This window comes from Bidens hawaiensis, unplaced genomic scaffold (genome assembly GCF_021521415.1).
Source record: "Bidens hawaiensis isolate Kalapana, Puna unplaced genomic scaffold, B.hawaiensis_p1.1 tig00055838_1, whole genome shotgun sequence".
Classification (NCBI taxonomy): Eukaryota; Viridiplantae; Streptophyta; class Magnoliopsida; order Asterales; family Asteraceae; genus Bidens; species Bidens hawaiensis.
The window spans coordinates 43,210-61,884 of record NW_027500057.1 but is presented as its reverse complement, the minus strand read 5'-3'; the positions used below and the strand labels follow the sequence as shown (position 1 = coordinate 61,884).

Genomic DNA, 18,675 nt, shown 5'->3' with positions numbered 1-18,675 from the left:
CTTGTTGTCTCTTGAACCACCAATATGTGTGGGGCCCTCACCGGGCGATGATTTCATGGAGCTAGAAGAATCCACAAATGTACCACTAGACACCTTTCTTCCCTTTAAGTTTCTCCTCAAGCTCATTAATCTTACTTTTAAAAACAAAAGGTAAAAACTTAATAAAAAGTAAAAAAGAAATAAAAGGGTTGAATGGAAAAGGTTTACCTTTAGTTGGAGTGAGGTTGAATCACAAATATTGTTCTTGTTTTTTTAGCTGCTGTTTGTTTTTTAAGACAAAAATTGTCTGCAATCTGATTTTATTTGATTTTATGTCTACAACTGAACATGTGGTCTGATGGTTTGCAATCTGAAAATATAATGCTGTGTGTTTTATAAACTGGATATCGTCTTCATAAACTGAAAATTAGTTACCTAACATACATATCACAGCAGATAAAATTTACTTAACGTCTGTAGACTGCTAAAATAATTGGTGGTGGTGTACGAACTGTGAAAGTGGGTGGTGGTGGACGAGTGGTGGCAGACGGTTGTGGTAGGCGGTGAACGGTGGGTGGTGGTGATGGACGGTGGTGGGTGGGTGGTGGATGGTGGTGGTGGCGGACGGTGGGTGGTGGTGGTGGACGACGGTGGGTGGTGGTGGTGATGGACGGTGGTGGTGGCGGGTGGTGGACGGTGGTGGTGACAGGCGGTGAGTGGTGGTGGTGGACGGTGTCGGTGGGTGGTGGTGGTGGCGGCGAACGGTGGGTGGTGGTAGTGGATGGTGGTTGTGGCCGACGGTGGGTGGTGGTGTTAATGGACTGTGGTGATGGTGGTGGACGGTGGTGGTGGGTGGTGATGGCGGGCGGTGGGTGGTGGTGGTGGATGGTGATGGTGGTGGCACACGGTGGGTGGTGGTGGTGTTGGATAATGGGTGTTGATAGGATGTGAAGAAGTATAAAAGAAGTATGAAGAAGTTGAGCAATAGCTTATTTTTTAAGACCATAAAAGAATTTTTCAGATCTTTTATTCTAAAAAAACAAACAGTCTTCAGAAGCTTATATCTGCGCGCCCGCAGACGTAAGCTCCTGCAGACTTTTTAAGCAAAAACAAACAGGACCTAGTTTACTTTCAAGATCCACAATCTAAAATGATTAAAAATTTTACTTTTTATTAAAGTTATAAAGCATTAACATTTATAAACATGATATATTGTTAAGTTTGAATTGTTATGACCTTATGTTGAAGGGTCAAAGTGTAAGAGTTTGACTCCTTGACCTACTCTTTCAATTTGTCTTCGAGATCCCTCACCTATTTTAGAAATTCCAAATTTTAGGACTATTAAATTTTACTTATTAAAAATATTCTAAATAATACCGTATTTTGGTATGCTACACCTTTCAACCGCTCTCTGTCCGTAAGCTTGTTCTCGAGCTCCTTGACCTTTTATTATTAGATCATGTAAAAATGTTTTCAGCAAGATTATCAACTATAATTGGACAGTTTATATATAGAACAAAAAAATAATAAACGTTATTACCTTTTGTTGGAGGGAGATGTTGAATTCCTCTTTTGCCCTTGAAAGAAGTGAAACTTCTTTGTTTTTCTAACTGAGCGTGTAATCCTTTTTTTAACTCAATCTGGTTCTCAAGCTCTTTTAACCTTTTCCATATGGTTTTATTTACTTGATATTTACCTTTAATCTTGGCTTCTACATGTTGTAAACTTTCTTCCACCTATTTTTACAGACTCGTGTTTTACTCAATTATTGTGTTGCTTTATGTAAATACCAAATAATCAAAGTCAAAAATACTACTTCAGGTGGTGGTGGTGGTGTAACTTGATGACACGTTTTATAATATCTAAGACAGAGTTTTATGAACTTAAAAAGGGTTATTCTTTGTAAAACTTGGTGCAATACCAACTTAAAGGTATAAAGGTGGTATAGAAAATCTTAAGGGAAGGTTTGGTGGAGATCAAAAGTTCATGGACCAAGTTGAATAACTAGGTGTCATAGTTATCTTTTATTTATTATTATTAAATAAAGTAGAAGTCTAGTATGATTATTGTTTTCTGGTTTGAGTAGCATTAGAATTATGGGTGTTATATAAACCCATCAAAATTTTTATTTTTAGTATGGTTGAAAATATTTTGTTATTGTTTCTTATTAATGAAAAGAGTCGCATAAACGTTTTATGCAATATCGTCTTTGATGTTCTTGATTCGTTTGTCTAAGGTTTAACAATTCTCACTCGCTCTAGTTTTATAAAAGCTGAAAACATCATTCACCAAATGGCTTAATCACAACCCACGTCGCTGTTTTCAGTGCCTCTCGGATATTGCACATTCTCTCCGGTATGCATCTGTACCTACTATTCTAACTACAATAAATAATAGAGTTACAAGTAGAGACTTAGATGGCTTTTCATACTTTAGACTATGGATGATGATGTACACCTCTTGAACCAACGGGTCGGTGCAACTGGGAAACGTTTGGGTTTGTTTGACCTAGGCGGATATGTGCAACAACACATGAAGATTATCCATGTTCTATTATTTTTGTTTTGTTTTTCTTTTTTAAGTTACAGTAAAACCTTTATAAATTAATAATGTTAGGACCAAAATATTTTATTAATTTAACGAGATATTATTATATCGATAAATTATTAATTTAAAGAGTTGGCTTATATTCATGAGTAACTCTTAAATTAAGGCATCGACCTTCAAAATTTTTATGTCTGTTCACTTTACCTATTTGAATAAAACAGAAATAAGCACATTCAAAATTTTCATGTCATTCATACATTAATGAATTTGTCAAGTTCAATGTACATAGATCTTGATTGATCACTATAAAATGTCTAATGATAAATTTTAAAATCATATAAGTATGGCTTCTAAACTAAAAGGTGGTAAAAAAAATCAACGATGACCAATCAACAACAAAACTATTATGCGAGTATAAGAGAGATCACCAAGGATGCACTCAACAAGATTTGGTGCAGTGGGTTGACAAAACTTTCGATTTGAAAGTTAGTCAAGGAACAATATCAAACACTCTTAAGAGATCTTCAAAGTTCCTATCGGCTAACTTTGACAAAGATGGATCTTCCAAGCGTCACAAAGCAGCCAAGTATCCGGACATGTAGAAAGTTGTTTATTAATGGTTTCTCCAACATCAAGAGCGTGTGAATATAACATAAGGGTTAATCATAGAGAAGGCGGCTGAGGCGTTGAAGCTTTTGTATCCACAAGATCCTTCTGAGCATAAACTTTCACAGGGTTGGCTTGAGAAATTCAAGTTAAGGCATGGTATCAAATCGTATCGCCGATTCGAAGAAAGTGGCTCAGTCGAAACAAGAGTCCATAGCAAATTGCTTTCGACACTATAAAATTCGTTCGGCTAATCCAACCGGCTCAAATGATTTAAACGATGTAAATTCTGGAGAAGACATTGTGAGCTTGAGAACTTGATTATGGGAATGCATTATTGGCACAAAATGGATGTAAATGAGTTATTGGATTATCCAGATGAAAATAATGAATGTCACGAGGTTCAAAGCATTGAAGAAATTATGGCGGATACCGTTGAAAATCCGGTTGATGATGAAGTTAATGATGATTCGGTACCTTTTGATCCAGCCACTCGGAAAGAGGCATTGTTAGCGGCAACAACTCTTCACAACTTTTTGTTGCAATGCGAGAATATAGTGCAAAACTCTTAAGTACAATGATGAGATTTAAAGATGAATTCAATATAGTTTGAAGTAAAAAAAAATACACAAGTGACTATAGATTCATTTATACTAAAGATACTAGAATTTTGGAATATTTTAGTAATTATTAATTTTTAGTTTCGCTGGGACCAATATATTTACATTTGGATTTTAAAAAAATTATTATTTTATTATTTTATCGATTGGGTCCAACTTTGTACTGGTCTCAAGTTAGGACCAGACAAATTATTAATTTATCGATTTTATTAATTTATTGAGTATTAAATTATAGAGGTTCTATTGTAGTTATTTTTCCTAAGCTGTAACAAGAGTGGTGACCCATGTTTTTGTTCATTTCCTATATATTACTTGTGCATTGAACAAAATGAATGGAAATAGGTTATGAATGAAAATGAAATGTTTTGGTTGATCTCATGTGTGTGAGCTAAATTGTTTTCCTTGCTAGTTCAAATTTGGCATGTATGAATGGTGTTGTAGGAGCTAAATCTGAATTAAGTGGTGTATCTCTATCTTAATTCTCATTTAGTTTTGCCTTACGATTAGTTCAGGTGGTGAATTTGTATCTCGACCCTATCGTTGCCTATTCATTTTCAATTTGATTTTCAATTTACATATCTTTTATTGGTGATATCCTATTAGATGAGCTTGGTACCGATCATAAGTTTTCCGACCTCGAATTTCCCAAAAATTTTGGTATAGAAACATTTACAGTACCGCTAATATAGGCATCGATCTCGAATTTCCTGATCTAGATTTTCTTAAAAACTTGATACCAATGTCCTATACCATTTGTTAATCCCTGCTTTAGACACTGAATAAATAATAATTTAGATGGCTTTTCATACTTTAGACTAGGGACGAGCTCGGTACTGAACCAACACCAATCCCGAAATTCCCAAAAACTTGGTACCAGAGCATTTTTGATACCGGTACCATAGACAAAAATTCAATAAATACCTATACCAATCCCGAATTTTCTGATTCTGATTTCTTCAAAACTCGATACGAACAAAGATACCGAAATTTTAGTACCGATACCCGGTACCATCTGCTCATCCTACTTCATACATCATCATATACCACTTGGTTGGTTTGGTTATTAACCCATCATATTCATATTCATGTTCTAGTCCCTTTTGATGCTTACGTAAAACGCGATCACAAAAAACAAACCTTGGTCCGTTGGCTTTCGCGGGAGCAATAACGGTATTAACCACCACCACCACCACCACCGTATCTCACGCTTCAAGAAAAGCCACCCCTCTTCTCTTACCAAACATATAATATTATCCCCCCTCCCCTGCCAATCTCATCACACTCCCGTAAATCATGGACCGCAATCAACCGCCACTGGGCTCCACCGTCATTCCGGTGGTTAACAAGCTCCGTCAAGTCCTCGTTAACGTCGACGAAGGCGAATCGAGATTACAATTGCCGCTAGTGGCGGTTGTTGGCAGCCAAAGCAGCGGGAAGTCGAGTGTGTTAGAAGCCCTAGTTGTCCGTGACTTCTTACCTAGGGGTTCCGATATATGCACCCGTCGTCCATTGCTGTTGCAGTTAGTACGGACTGACGAAGAAGCCGGTGAGTATGGTGAGTTTCTGCGTTTGCCAGGAAGGAAGTTATTCGATTTCGCACAAATTCGTGCCGAGATTCAGGTAGTTAGGGTTTACGTTTAGTGGATAGTTCGTCAGGAAGTTCGTTTATTTAATATACGGACGAACGTAAACGTATGTCTCGTTCGTGAACGTTTGTTTATGCTCATTTATGTTCGTTAGTTTATATTTAAGTTTAAGTTCGTTAATGTATTCATCTAAAACTTTTTGGCCCGTTACAACTTAGTCTAGTTTTAATAACTTTTAGGCTTAGCACATTGTTCTTCACATTACTTTACCTGTTGGATATCAAGAATACTGAATCATGAATCAAATATTCATATATTTTAAAGCCATACGTATCAGAATAAGAACAGGGGATCAATTATGATGAATCTGGTCTGCCAGAGAAAGTCAAAGCAGACGGTACATAATTATGAAATTGATCAATGATTGTTTAAAATTTTGAGATCTACGAAACGGTACTAACAAGGTGGTATATCCCTTCGTTTGGGGTACCATAAAACCGACATTAACCGCCAATCAATGGCATTTGAGTTTTGTCAAGTTTGACTTTTGTTTTCTGCCTTGTGACCATTATCTAACAAAACACATATTAAAAATAATCTATGTCTAGTTTACATTCTAATATTAACTAGTTTTAGCTCAGCTATTTTCGTTTATCTATGTTCATTCGTTTACGTTCATGAACGAACATAAACGAACATGAACACAAACAAGAAAACCAGTTCGTTTAATTGTTTGTGTTCAGTCGTTTTTCAGTTAAAGTTAAACTTACGGACATGCTCCGTTTATGTATGTTCTGTTCATTTACCAGTCTAATCATGTGTTTTGAAGGCTGAAACTGACCGAGAAGCCGGAGAGAGCAAAAGGATTTCAAGCAAAGAGATTTGTCTCAAAATCTATTCAAACAGAGTTCTGGATATGACACTGGTGGATCTGCCCGGACTGACCAAAGTGCCCGTTGGTGACCAGCCGCCAGATGTTGAAACACAAATCCGTAAAATGATATTATCTTACATTAGACAGCCACATTGTTTAATAGTAGCTGTTACCCCTGCAAATTCAGATTTGGCAAATTCAGATGCACTTCAGATTGCAGGCATTGCTGATCCTGATGGTAATTGGTAAGAATGTCAAAACACATGAAAATGATATTATGGTTTTGTAACTTTTGTTCCTCGAGGATTTATGTAGTGATGCAATTATATGCACCTTTTTTCAGGTAATCGGACGATTGGTGTAATTACAAAGGTATTGCAAGAGTTGGGTTGTAACTTTGTGTGCTTTAATTTTTGGAAATTTTGATGTTTTTTTTGGAAGTGCAGTTGGATATCATGGATAGAGGTACCGATGCTTGCAATATTTTGCTTAATAAATCGATTCCTCTTGGACTTGGTTACATTGGTGTTGTCAATCGCTGCCAAGAGGTAAAGCCATAAATTCCTGGAAGTAGACTTGGAATTTCTAAAAGAACCGAATCGTGTTCATTCGTGTTACTTTAACTGAACAAAAGATCGAACACAAACAGCTAAACGAACTGGGTTTTCTTGTTCACGTTCGTTTGCTAAGAGTATTAACGAACGGTTCACGAATGTAAACGGACAAACATAACTGGACATGGATAAACGGGCAATCTGTCATAAAATGTTAGTAAACCTAGACTGCAATGTTCGTAAAATGTTAGTAAACCTAGACTACATTGCAGTGAGCCTAAAAAAATTAGTTGAATATATAAACGTACTTGGACAGACGAACTTAAAACAAACATAAACGTCCACAGACATAAATGAACAAGCGAGATATGTGTTCATGCCAGTTCGTTTAACTAAATGAACAAAAGAAAATTGTTCATGTTTGCTCATTTAATAATGAACGGACATAAATGAACTTACAGCCAAACGGTTCAACGAACGTTCGATTCGTTTACAGCCTTACTTGGAACTCTCCAGTCAGACAATATTGGTTGGTATAAGGGGCAAAAGGAGCAAATCAGGTCATAAGGAATATAATGAGCAAATCAGACAATATTGGTTGGTATAAGGGGCAAAATGTTACATATATCTTGTAACTTTGGTTATTGAATGTTACTTTTAGGTTTGTAAAAGAGACCCAAAAATATATATCTGAAAGCTGTAATTAGAATAGAAGAGAAACCCTATATAGATACAAGTGAGAAACCGGAAACCCTTGACCAACCTATAATGGATCTGTGGGCTAAAGACGACTAAACCCAAATAACAAATTAGTAATGCTAATACTTATAATTTACATCTAATTTTATATCATGTTTCACAGGATATTCAACTAAATAGGGGAATACAAGATGCACTTGCATTTGAGGCAGCTTTCTTCCAGAGTCATCCAGTACACACTAAACTTTAGATAATTGAGGCACTTGCATATGGTATATGATATGTCTATATCTAGCTACTGACACATTGTTTTATGGTGATGTCACATAGGTATATAATAATGTTTCAGATTGTTGTGGTATTCCTCAATTGGCCAAGAAGCTAAATCAAATTTTTGTACAATACATCTTCAAAATGCTTCCAGATTTGAAGTCAAGCATCCGGTCAAAGTTAGTTATTGCTGAAAAGGAGCATTCTTCTTATGGGCACATGCCACAAGAAGTAAGTAGCATGCACCAATTGATATCATATTCTTACGTTGACTTCTGTTGACCAAAGGAATTTATGTGCTTTCCAGTCTGACTATGCATCATTGGTTTTAGGCATACTTCTCAACTACTCCAAAGGCAAGATATATTGTTGGTCATTTGTTATGTATGTATATATGCGTGTATAGTGTATTTATGTAGGTTGGCATATGCCTATAAACGGACTGAACAAACACGAGCGGGTCATTCTCGTGTTCATTCATTTAACTTTATTAGAACAAAAGGTTGAACACAAACAAGGAACCGGGTTTTCTTGATTGTCTTCGTTTGTTAAGAAAATAAACATGTTCATGTTCGTTTAAGTTCGTTTGTTAATAGTATAAACGAGCGTTTCGCAAACGTAAACAAAGGACATGACTGGACATAGATAGACGAACATAACAGATCAAACACCAACTAATAGTAAATGTGATGCTGATCTGTTTGGCCTAAAAATTAATAAAACTAGACTAACTTGTAACGACTGATAGTTTAAGTTCATAAAACCAGACAAAATTGTAATGGGTCTAAAAGTTTAGATGAATATATAAACAAACAAACATATATGAATTCAAATGAACAAACTAAACAAACATTCACGGCCATAAATGAACGAGCAAAACATGCATTCACGTTCGTTCGTTTAACTAAATGAACAATAGTTTTGAGTCATGTTTGTTTGTTTTAATAAATAAACGAACATAAACGAACTTCCCGTCGAACGGTTTACTGAATGTTCAGTTAATTACAGCTTTTGTGTCCCTGTTGGATGGAAGAAACGAAGAACGCCTAACATGTGAGTTGTATGGTGGTGCGCGAATTCGTTATATATTCCAATCAATATTCGTGAGACGTTTGGAGGTAATATTGTTTAATCTTGACTGACACATTAAACGTATCATAATGTATAAATGTTACACATTCTTGTATTTATGTTTCAGGAAGTAGACCCGTTTGAGAGATTAAGTGATGAAGAAATTCGCACATTAATCTACAACGCAACTGGGCCCAGCTCTGCTTTATTCGTGCCTGAGGTTTATTTATTTGTTTATTTATATCTTTTTTTTTGTGTTCATAAATTGGGAAATTACAAATTCTTTGAAACTTATAGGTTCCGTTTCAAGTTCTGGTTCGAAGGCAGATAGCTCGGTTGTTGGATCCTAGCATTCAATGTGCTAGACTTGTATATAATGAATTAGTAAAGGTTGATTTAGTTATTTCATATTAGACCTTTTTTTATAATGTAAGCCATTTGTTTTGGGGATATTAATGTTTTTAATATGTCTTAGATGAGTCACAGTTGTCTCGTGCATGAACTTCAACGGTTTCCTATTCTTAAGGCGCGCATTAATGAAGTTGTTGGGAGCTTTTTGACTGAACGTCTAGAACCTTCAAAAAAAATGATCAACGACATAGTTGAAATGGAGGTATTTTAATCCAAGGTTTTTAATTCCTGACATGACATGAACCTAAACGGGTTCGTGTCAGTTCTGTGTTGAACATCGGGTCAGGTTTTTATGTATTTTGTAAAAAATACGTGTTATGTCATAATAAACTGACTGGGTATTTTATGTAAAAGATAAATGAACATCATGTTTTATAGTTTAATTGTTGCTTTATGCACATTTCTACTTTTTTGTAAATTGGTAAATTTTTTTTTGTATTGATAATAAAAAAAATGGGTATTATGTCATAAGTTATATGTGTATTTTATCATAATTTAAACTAACTGGGCATTTATGTCTACATTATAAAGGTAAATAAACATCAGATTTTATAGTTTAAACGTAATTGTTTTATGCACATTTCTGGTTTTTTATGTAAATGTGTAATTTTGAGTATTTATGTGTAAATGTGACACAATTTTGGGTTCGTGTAAAATTTTCGGTTTCATGTCGTTTTGTACCTGCAAACACGGTCCATTTAACCCCAATATTATAATTGAACTTTTAAAACCAACCGTCGACAAACAATATTTAATGGCATTTTTTATGTTTTTCATATTTCAGGATGACTTCATAAACACATCACATCCAAAATTCATTGGAGGAAACAAAGCAGTTGAGGTTGCTTCAGATCAACTCAGGACATATAGATTAACTTCACCAAGGTCAAGGGTATAATTGTCAAACCAATAACATTAATTCCGTCTTTTGTTGTTAAAGAAGATTGATAAAATTAAGGTTCAGTTTTGCATAACATTTGCATCAGGACGGTGTAGATTCAGATGCAGTGTCGGTTTCCGGAAGCAACCGAATATCTAATGCCATTGTGGCTAGAACTCTATCCAATGGAATATTTTCTGATCTGGTTTATTTTATTTTCCAATTTAATACAGTGACATTGAGACATTAAACTTTCTTTTTCTTTTCTGCCTTCTTGCTCACAAATAGGGAGTTCGTTCGGTTGCAGATATCGAGAGAAATGGATCACCAGGTAAATTTGCAAATTTATTTATTTAGCTTTTCCTATATTTAAGCTAATGTATTTTTTTCATTTTGTAGGAAGAGAGAGGGGCTCAAATTGGAGAATTCCAGCGTTTTTTCGTGGGCGAGAGGTTCATAATCCTGAAATTAATATTTCCCGAAGCAACTCGGACCATGCAACCGTGAATCTTAGGGAGCATGCTTCATCTACAATACATCTTAAGAGAGGTTTGCATTTTACCTGGTGTCATTGGTTAGTAGGGTATTGGTGGGGCCTGTGAGTTGTACCTGTTAATGATGAATACGGTTTGTTATCACTGTATTATTTTTAGGATTTATTTGTCCCTAGCCCGCAGGCTAGTTATAGGTTTGATTTGGTTTTTTTCTATTACTTAGGGTTCCCCTCCATTGTAATTACAGTTATTAGATATACTATTCCAGTCTATTTTACAAAAAAAAAAAAAAAAAAAAAAAAACACTAAATTATATAGAAAACTTGTAAAAGAGGCTGAAATAATATATTGATAACTTTGATTACAATTGGGGGGGGGGGGGGGGGCGCTCAATACATAGGAAACTAACCAGAAACCCTAGACAAACCTATAACGAGACCGTGGGCTAAAGATAAACAAATCCTAATTATAAACTAGTGATAATAAACCCTAATTCTAATTGACAGTCCTTAACGGGTTCTCATGGTTACCAAAAAATCCTGCTTGTTATCTTAAAGTTTTGGAATTTGACTTGGTGCATTTTTGTCTATGAAAAATAAATGGCGGTAGCCACCGTTAACGTTGAGTTCAGTAGAAATGCACTCGGAGCATGAAGCCATGGCGTTAGCGGTTACAAAACTGTTATTAGAGTCATACTATACCATCGTGCGGAAGAATATCCAAGATTCCGTCCCCAAAGCAATCATGCACTTTATGGTGATTTTTATTTCACTTGTAAATTTTGTTACATAATTCATGTTTATTTTTGTAACAAGTTATTATAAATGGTTTTGTATCTAGGTGAACCGCATGAAGAGAGACTTACGCAATGTCTTAATCGAGAATTTGCATAGGTGAACGAGAAGGCGGGATTTTTGTTTGCTAAAAATTATATTAAATTTAAGTGAAATGAAATTTATTGGTTTTCGGTTTTGCACAGGGAGGATCTCTTTCAGAATCTGCTAGAAGAAACCGAGGAGGTATCTATGAAGAGGAATCGTGTTGAAGAAACTCTCAGAGCTCTTCAAGAAGCCTCGCGTGTAAGTTTAAGCTTTTTTAGATAAACGCAATGAAGTTTGACACAGCGAAAGCAAAAACAATAAAAAAAACATAAAATAATCACTTTATTATTTTCTTTTGACTAGCTTTTAGATGAGATACCAGCTGAAGCTGCAACAGCCGAACGGGGTCTTTTGTGAGGGATCATAACAATTTTTCAAGCTAACCGAATTCTTCTGAAGTTCATTTTGAGCAACAAGATTGACAATGACTAACTATTCAATCATCTGATGGATGTATATCATTTGAAACAAATTAATTCAAGACCAAAGATCAGAGAGAATGATAATATGAGGTAGTTACTTGTTTATAACTTAATTTAATTTTGAAACAGATGTTAGGTTTGAGCTTGGCTATTAGTTTTTGGTCAATGGATCATGAAAATAGAAAACTTGTTAGTGAACCCTTTATGTAGACATTCAATTTGCTTGTTTGTAACAAGACGTTGGGCCGATGATCATAGTTTTTTTTTTTTTCTGAACGGCTACTTGGATCACTGACCGCTAACTCACCCGATCATCTTCATTCCACCCTCGAGGGAACCCACCATACGTAATTAATTTTGACTAGCAACAAGTATGACTGTAAAGTTGGAATAAACTTTAACGTGTAAACCTTACACAAGCACGATATGTGCATGCGTATGAGAATGTAAAACTGAAGAAACACTAAGTGACCCGGTGCAGATTATAGATAATCTGGGGGTTAAGTAATGTTTCCCACGAGAATGAGGTCCAACAGAGACGGTTCTTCTTCAGGAGACCTGCAAAACAAACACCGTAAGCTCGTCACTGAGAAGGGGGGGGTTCCTCCTTGTGACCACCCTCCGGCGTGAGAATCAGACTAGATTGCTCTGAATATAAGTGTATATTAAGAGATTGCTAGATAACAGGATAGCAGATGATCTTACCATTCCAAGATGTTGGAGTATTTATAGCCGAAGGTAGGTTTCCTAGAAGGTACAGCCGGCTGAATAGTATTCCTGTTCTACCAACAGTGGACTATGCACAGGCCATACTGGTTGGTGGATAGGTTACGGCCAACAGTAACAAAGTCGGCTGCACTATTCCACCAACTGTAGATTATGCACGTCCCACCTACTGTGGATTGTACGCAGGCCGTGCTGGTTGGTGAATAGGTTACGGCCAACAGTAACACTATTCCACCAACTGTAGGCTGCGCATGCCCCACAGTAAGGGTTGGTGAGTAGGCAGCGGCTAATAGTGACAAACAGTACTAGAGGGTGCTCCTCCTCGTACTGTTGTCGGTGAGCTGTCACCCTGTGATTGGCTCATGGGCTGTTCTGGTCAGATTGTCTGTCCTATCCATACCTTGGTAGGTATAGTACAAAAGATCTTTCAGAATCATACGGACTGGCTCATTTTGGCGGGATTGTTCCCGCCTTGCTCATTCCTTCATGTGACTACTGAAGTAGCTATTGTCTTGTGCGTGTAGCCCTGCTGTCTGCGGGTAGCCTTCCCTGATGGCTTGTATCCGCAACTGCGGGAACAGGCGGGGTACTTCACCATTGGGAGGCTTTCCCTGCGTGTACAGCTTGCGTACTGCGCGTAAGGTTCTCTGAGCATGGTGGGTCCTGCGGGAGCAGATGGCCTTTGCGCAGACGTCCCTGTTCAAGGTGAGTCTTGCGGGACCAACTGGGCTCTGCTGGGACCTACCTCTTCAAGTCCCCCCAGTCCAATGTTCTTCTCATGAATGTTTAATAAAGTGAGGTGAACTTTTGGACTTTAAGCAAGGGGTTTTGAAAAGGGTTTTTAGTTTTAAGGTTCTCCGTGGGGATTCTTCCCGCGGGTTTCCTAATGTCACTTGCAAAAATTCCCGATTTTTTTGCTTGATCTTTGGGTATGATGCGGGTAGGTATGTAACCTTCTCGCAAGTCAGGAGCGTTGAATCTTACTTGTATATAGTCTCCATGGGGTTCTGGTGGTTTTCAACATAGTGATCAATTATGCTAAGACCACCAATTCCATCACGGAGTTTCAAACAATATAATTCTCGACGTTCCCGTTATGCCCCCATTCCTCTATCCGCAAGCATTGCCCAGAAGATCCTTCTTGGTTTCAATTCTCTGCGGGGCGCTAGGTATGTGAAGGGTTTTGCCTTAACACTACCCGCGCTCGTCTTACGGTTACTTTATTTCCAAGGTACTGGGGTCCATTCCCTGCGGGTGCTAGGTATGTGAAGGGTTTTGCCTTAACACTGTACCCGCACCTGTCTTATAGTTGGCAAGGTATTCTTGGCTTCAATTCCCTGCGGGTGCTAGGTATGTGAAGGGTTTTGCCTTAACACTGTACCCGCACCCGGCTTATGGTTGGTTGCCAAGGTATCCTTGGCTTCAATTCCCTGCGGGTGCTAGGTATGTGAAGGGTTTTGCCTTAACACTGTACCCGCACCCGGCTTATGGTTACTTGGTTGCCAAGGTAAGTACTTTCCCGCTTACTTTTGAATCTTTTTGAATTTTGAATTTCGAAATTCGAAGAGTTGGTGGAAAGATAGGAACAGTCCAAACATCTGAAATGTCGTGCGACGGTTTCTTCTGACTGTGTCAGGACGTGCAGGAAGTTATGGTGACGTGACAGTACATGGTCATTCCAGACGCTTTATCAGGCGCGTGGGCGCGATTTTTCGGGCGCGTGGCCGCGAAATTACTGGCACGCGTCCTTTTGACAGCTGTTGCCAGCTTGCTTTTTGCCACGCGTCATAGTTTCATTGCACCCTCGATTTCTCTCTCCTCCGCATTAAATTCACCGCATTAATTGCGATTAGTATATAAAGGGGGAGAGGGTCCTTTGTAATTCACACCTTCACCCTTCTCTTCTTCTTCTTAGCGATTTCCGGCAAATACTCCCCTTTTCAGGCAAGCATTTTCCCGAAATCGCTTTCTTCTTTCTGCAAAATGTCTTCACGTGATCTTGAGTCTTCGGCTGATGACAAGAGTACTGCTGGTGAGTGCCAGTGTGCTCTGCCCGGCGATCAGTACCGGTATGTTGTTAGGAAGTTCATGCTCGATCCTTTCGAGCCTGAGTTTCCTGAACCCCATCAGACCGTGTACGATGCCCCCAGAGGCAAGATCAGGGTTTATGCAGCATTCTTTGTCTATGGGAATCTTAGGTTCCCATTGACAAAGTTTGTTTACCGTGTCCTTGAGAGGCACGGTGTTCATCTGACCGAGTTGCACCCCATGGCGATCGCCAAGATTCGCCACTTCGAGTGGGTGTGCCGGATTTTGGGCCTCGAGCCCCATGTTGACCGCCTGATGACCTTCTACACTTGGAGGTGCATCCAGGGGTGGTATACCCTGACAACCCGTATCAAGGGTTTAAAGATTTGTGCAACCGAGCGCAGTCTCCGTTCGTGGAAGCGGGAGTTCTTCTACATTTCTGCCCGCGCCATCCCCATCGCCATGAAGTTTAAAAATGGCCAAGCAATTCCGAGCCTTCACGCCACCAACTACCAGGAGGCGGAATGGTTCTCGAAGATATCCCGGATCCAATCTCCGGTTTTCCGGTTTCCGGAGTCCGGGATGGTGATGTTGGGGATGAGCCGAGTGTGGAAAGAGGCGGATGCGCAAAAAATCCCGATCGTCCTCGAATACGGTTCGAACTCTATCCCTTACGGTATGCTCCGTTTCTTTTTGTTTATATGAGTTTATCTTCTAACTGTTTATTTTCTTTCAGAGGGGAACGATTTGGAGTCGCTCCTGTACCCGCGGGAAGCTGACGGTCCCGCGCGGATGGGTACTCGTGCTCTAGACGAGAACGAGTTGCCCATCCTGGAACAAATGGCGGATCGGTTCGTGGAGGTCTATCCCTTAGGCAACGAGATCCTGAGCCACCGGCGGCCAGGTAAGGCGTTATTCCATCCTCAACCCCTCAATGCTGTACCCGCTGTTGGAATTCCTGACATCCCGTCTTCTTCTGAGGAATCCGCAGATGGTCCTCCGTTGGTACGGAAGAAAAAGGCCACCGGCGGAAAAGGGAAGGAGAAGGCGGCCTCCACAGCCGATCCAGTGGTTCTATCTGACACCGAGTCAGATAGTGAAGAGGTGGCGGGGAACCCCGGTGGTGAGAAGACCACTGCTCCGGAGGCTACGACTGTTACCTCCGGATGACCAACGACGACGACGGTTACCGGCATCAAGAGACCGGCTCCATCGGGTTCGTCTCCGCCCGTCCGTACGTTCAGGCTCAAGAAAACCCGTAAGTACAAACATTCTTATCTTTGTAGATTTGTCATACTTCATAAATTTATTGTTAACACTTGTCTTCTTTGTGCAGGCGTGGATGTTGACGCATTCCAGGGTGGAGCGCAGAGGAGTACCTCTCCGCCAATGACGGTAGGCTCGGTCAGCCTACCTGAGGCGTCGACCCAGGCGCCTGCGCCTGCTTCCGCTGGTCCAGTTGCTCACTCCTTTGAGCCGACTGTTCCAGCCGAGATGACGTCACCGCCGGCGGTGAGTGCGATTTTTACAGCATCCTTCACCGAGCCGGCGGTTACTGTTGCTGCTGACTCCGCGGCAGCGACCGCGGTGGACACCATGCCTCCGCCATCGACTGCGGCGGAAACCATGCCGCCTCCGCCATCGGCCTCGACGGCCGAACCTTCAGGTACGCGCGGGGCTTCTCGCCAATCTTTGTTACCTTCCCATCTGCCTGACCTTTTGGATGGATTTCCCTTAGGTTCAGGTGATGGGTTCGGTGGCTATCGGCCTGTGATCGACCCTACAGGTGCGTAGGGTTCTTTTGGCCTTTATGCAATTTTTATCATCTTTTCCTAACTGCTTTGTTTCTTTTGCAGTGTCGGATTCCAATGAAGTGTATGTTCCAAGATGGAACATTCGCCGAGGAACAACCCTTCGCACACCTGTGGAGTGCGTGGACTGGGCTCGCCACGCTGCTCCCCATGGTGCGTTGGGGGAAGCCATGGTTAGCTACCAGGAGGGTAGGCTAACCAACGAGCTTCGGGTTCTCCTGGCCCGGATGCAGCCACGCGTCGAGCTGCTTTGTCGTGAAAACGACAAGTTGAAAGCAGCTCGCGTTAAAGAAGTATCCCAGGCGCGTGCTCTCCGGGAGGAGAACCAAAAACTAACCGCAGTGGCTGCGGAGAAGGAGAAGGCCTTTAAGGCCCTCGAGGTTGAGGTTCAAGCGCGACTCGAGGCCCGCTCCAAGGCTGCCCAAGCTGTTAACGAACAGCTTCGGCTAGCTAAGGAGACTGTGAGGAACGCGACCGAGAGGGCCACCAAGGCTGAAGCTGTTGCTGAGCCTCTCCGCCTGGAGAATGAAGAACTTAAAGCCAAATTAGAGGCTCTTCAACAGGCTCATGATGCCTTGGCTATAGAGGATGCGAAGAAGCTTCAAGAGATCCTGGACCAGAAGGGCGTGCTTGCGCACACCGAGCGGAAGCTTAAGGGCGTTGAAGAGGCCGCTGCAAAGGATGTGCTTCTTGCCAATCTTAATAAGAGCGAAGCCGAACGCGCCTGCACCCAAGCTCAAGCCGCCCTTCAAGAAGCTCTGGTTGCCAAGGAATGGCTTCTTCGAGAAGCGTTGTCTCAGGTATTTTAGCTTTGTCTTCACGCTTTCCTTTGTGACAGAAGTTTAACACTTGTACATTTTCTTTGTAGGTTGTGCATCGGGTCTTTTCAGAGACGTCTTATGACGATGCTATGAGCGCAACCCTCAACGCTTCTCATGAGGATGGGGAAAAGGCCGGCTTCCTGCTTGGTCTAGGGTTCGTTGAGAAAGGCATCCCGCCTTCCAACTTCCCTTTGTTTGATGTGGACACTGAAACTGCTTACGACCAAGCAGTGAATCAGTATGCCGCCTTCCCGCATCCGGTGGTGGAGAAGGTGAACGAAGTCGCTGCTGCTGATGATGGGCTTGCTGTCCTTAGAGCTTTTCTTGAACCGCCACACTCTGCTGATGGTGCGGGTCCAAGTGGAAGTGGTCCTGAAGCATGATCCAGAAGATCCCTTTCCACCACTAGCGTAGATATTTGCTTTTGTATTTCTTTTGTATGCAGGTATACACCCAGCAATGTTTGTAATATTCGAGTTTCGATGAAATAAAGAATGTGTTTGTCCTTTTCCTTGTTTATTTTACGCATGTTTACACTTAGCAATTTCTTTAGTACTTATATAAGTTAACTTTTTGACGTGGTAAATTATAAGTTTATTTTGCTTCCTCTTTCATAATTGTGCGGGTAGGACCGTCACTTGCACTTAGTAGGATGGCTAAACTTACATTTAACCTGCGTGGAAGTTTACTTCATCTTTTCCTTTGAAATTTTCTAAGTGTTCAGAATAAGTTAACATTTGAACGTGGTAGATGATAGGTTGAAGTTTTGCTTCCTTGTTCGTGATTGTGCGGGTAAGACCGTCACTTGCACTTACAAGGATGGCTAAACTTTACTTACATCTGACCTGCGTGTAGGTTTTCCTTAGAACTTTTTAACATTTTTAGCGTTGTGTTTATGCGGGTTTTGCCGCCTTCCACACGCAACTACTTACTTCTTCCCACATTGATGCGGTGAATACCGGCACATGGGAAGTTCATAAGTTAAAGGTAAGGCTATCAACACATTGTGAAAGGAGAATCATTTCCATTAGAAGTGGCTCTTAGGCCTTTTCTTTACAAGTTTGGAATTGATCTACATATAACATTTGCATAATTGAGCTCCATTCCATGTTCTTGGGATGGGAGTGCCATCGAGCCTTTCGAGCCGGTATGCGCCCTTTCCCAGAACTTGTTTGATAACGTATGGCCCTTCCCAGACCGGGGCCAGCTTTCCTGGGCGTTCTTGGTTCGAAGCCTCGTTGTTACGCAGTATGTAGTCTCCTTCATTGAAGTTGCAGAGTTTTATCGGCGTGTTGTAGTACTTTTGCATTTGTCGTTTGTAATTCTCTTCACGCACTGCGGCTAAGTCTCTGCGTTCCTCGGTTAGCATAAGGTCTAACCGTCTTTCCGCATCAT

At 40.3% G+C, this 18,675-nt stretch overlaps 1 protein-coding gene across 1 annotated transcript; it reads left to right on the top strand.

Moving 5' to 3' along the window:
• The first annotated feature begins 5,045 nt into the window (after positions 1-5,045).
• On the top strand, positions 5,046-11,953 carry LOC143601184 (dynamin-related protein 3A-like). The gene is made up of 19 exons (XM_077078660.1): positions 5,046-5,372; positions 6,168-6,450; positions 6,556-6,584; positions 6,659-6,760; positions 7,629-7,697; positions 7,796-7,966; positions 8,043-8,091; positions 8,744-8,853; positions 8,934-9,026; positions 9,104-9,196; positions 9,282-9,419; positions 10,002-10,109; positions 10,204-10,302; positions 10,386-10,428; positions 10,497-10,643; positions 11,199-11,347; positions 11,432-11,484; positions 11,571-11,670; positions 11,776-11,953. The coding sequence occupies exons 1-19, from the start codon at positions 5,046-5,048 to the stop codon at positions 11,827-11,829; spliced, it is 2,217 nt and encodes a 738-aa protein (XP_076934775.1). The 3' UTR covers positions 11,830-11,953.
• The last annotated feature ends 6,722 nt before the right edge of the window (positions 11,954-18,675 follow it).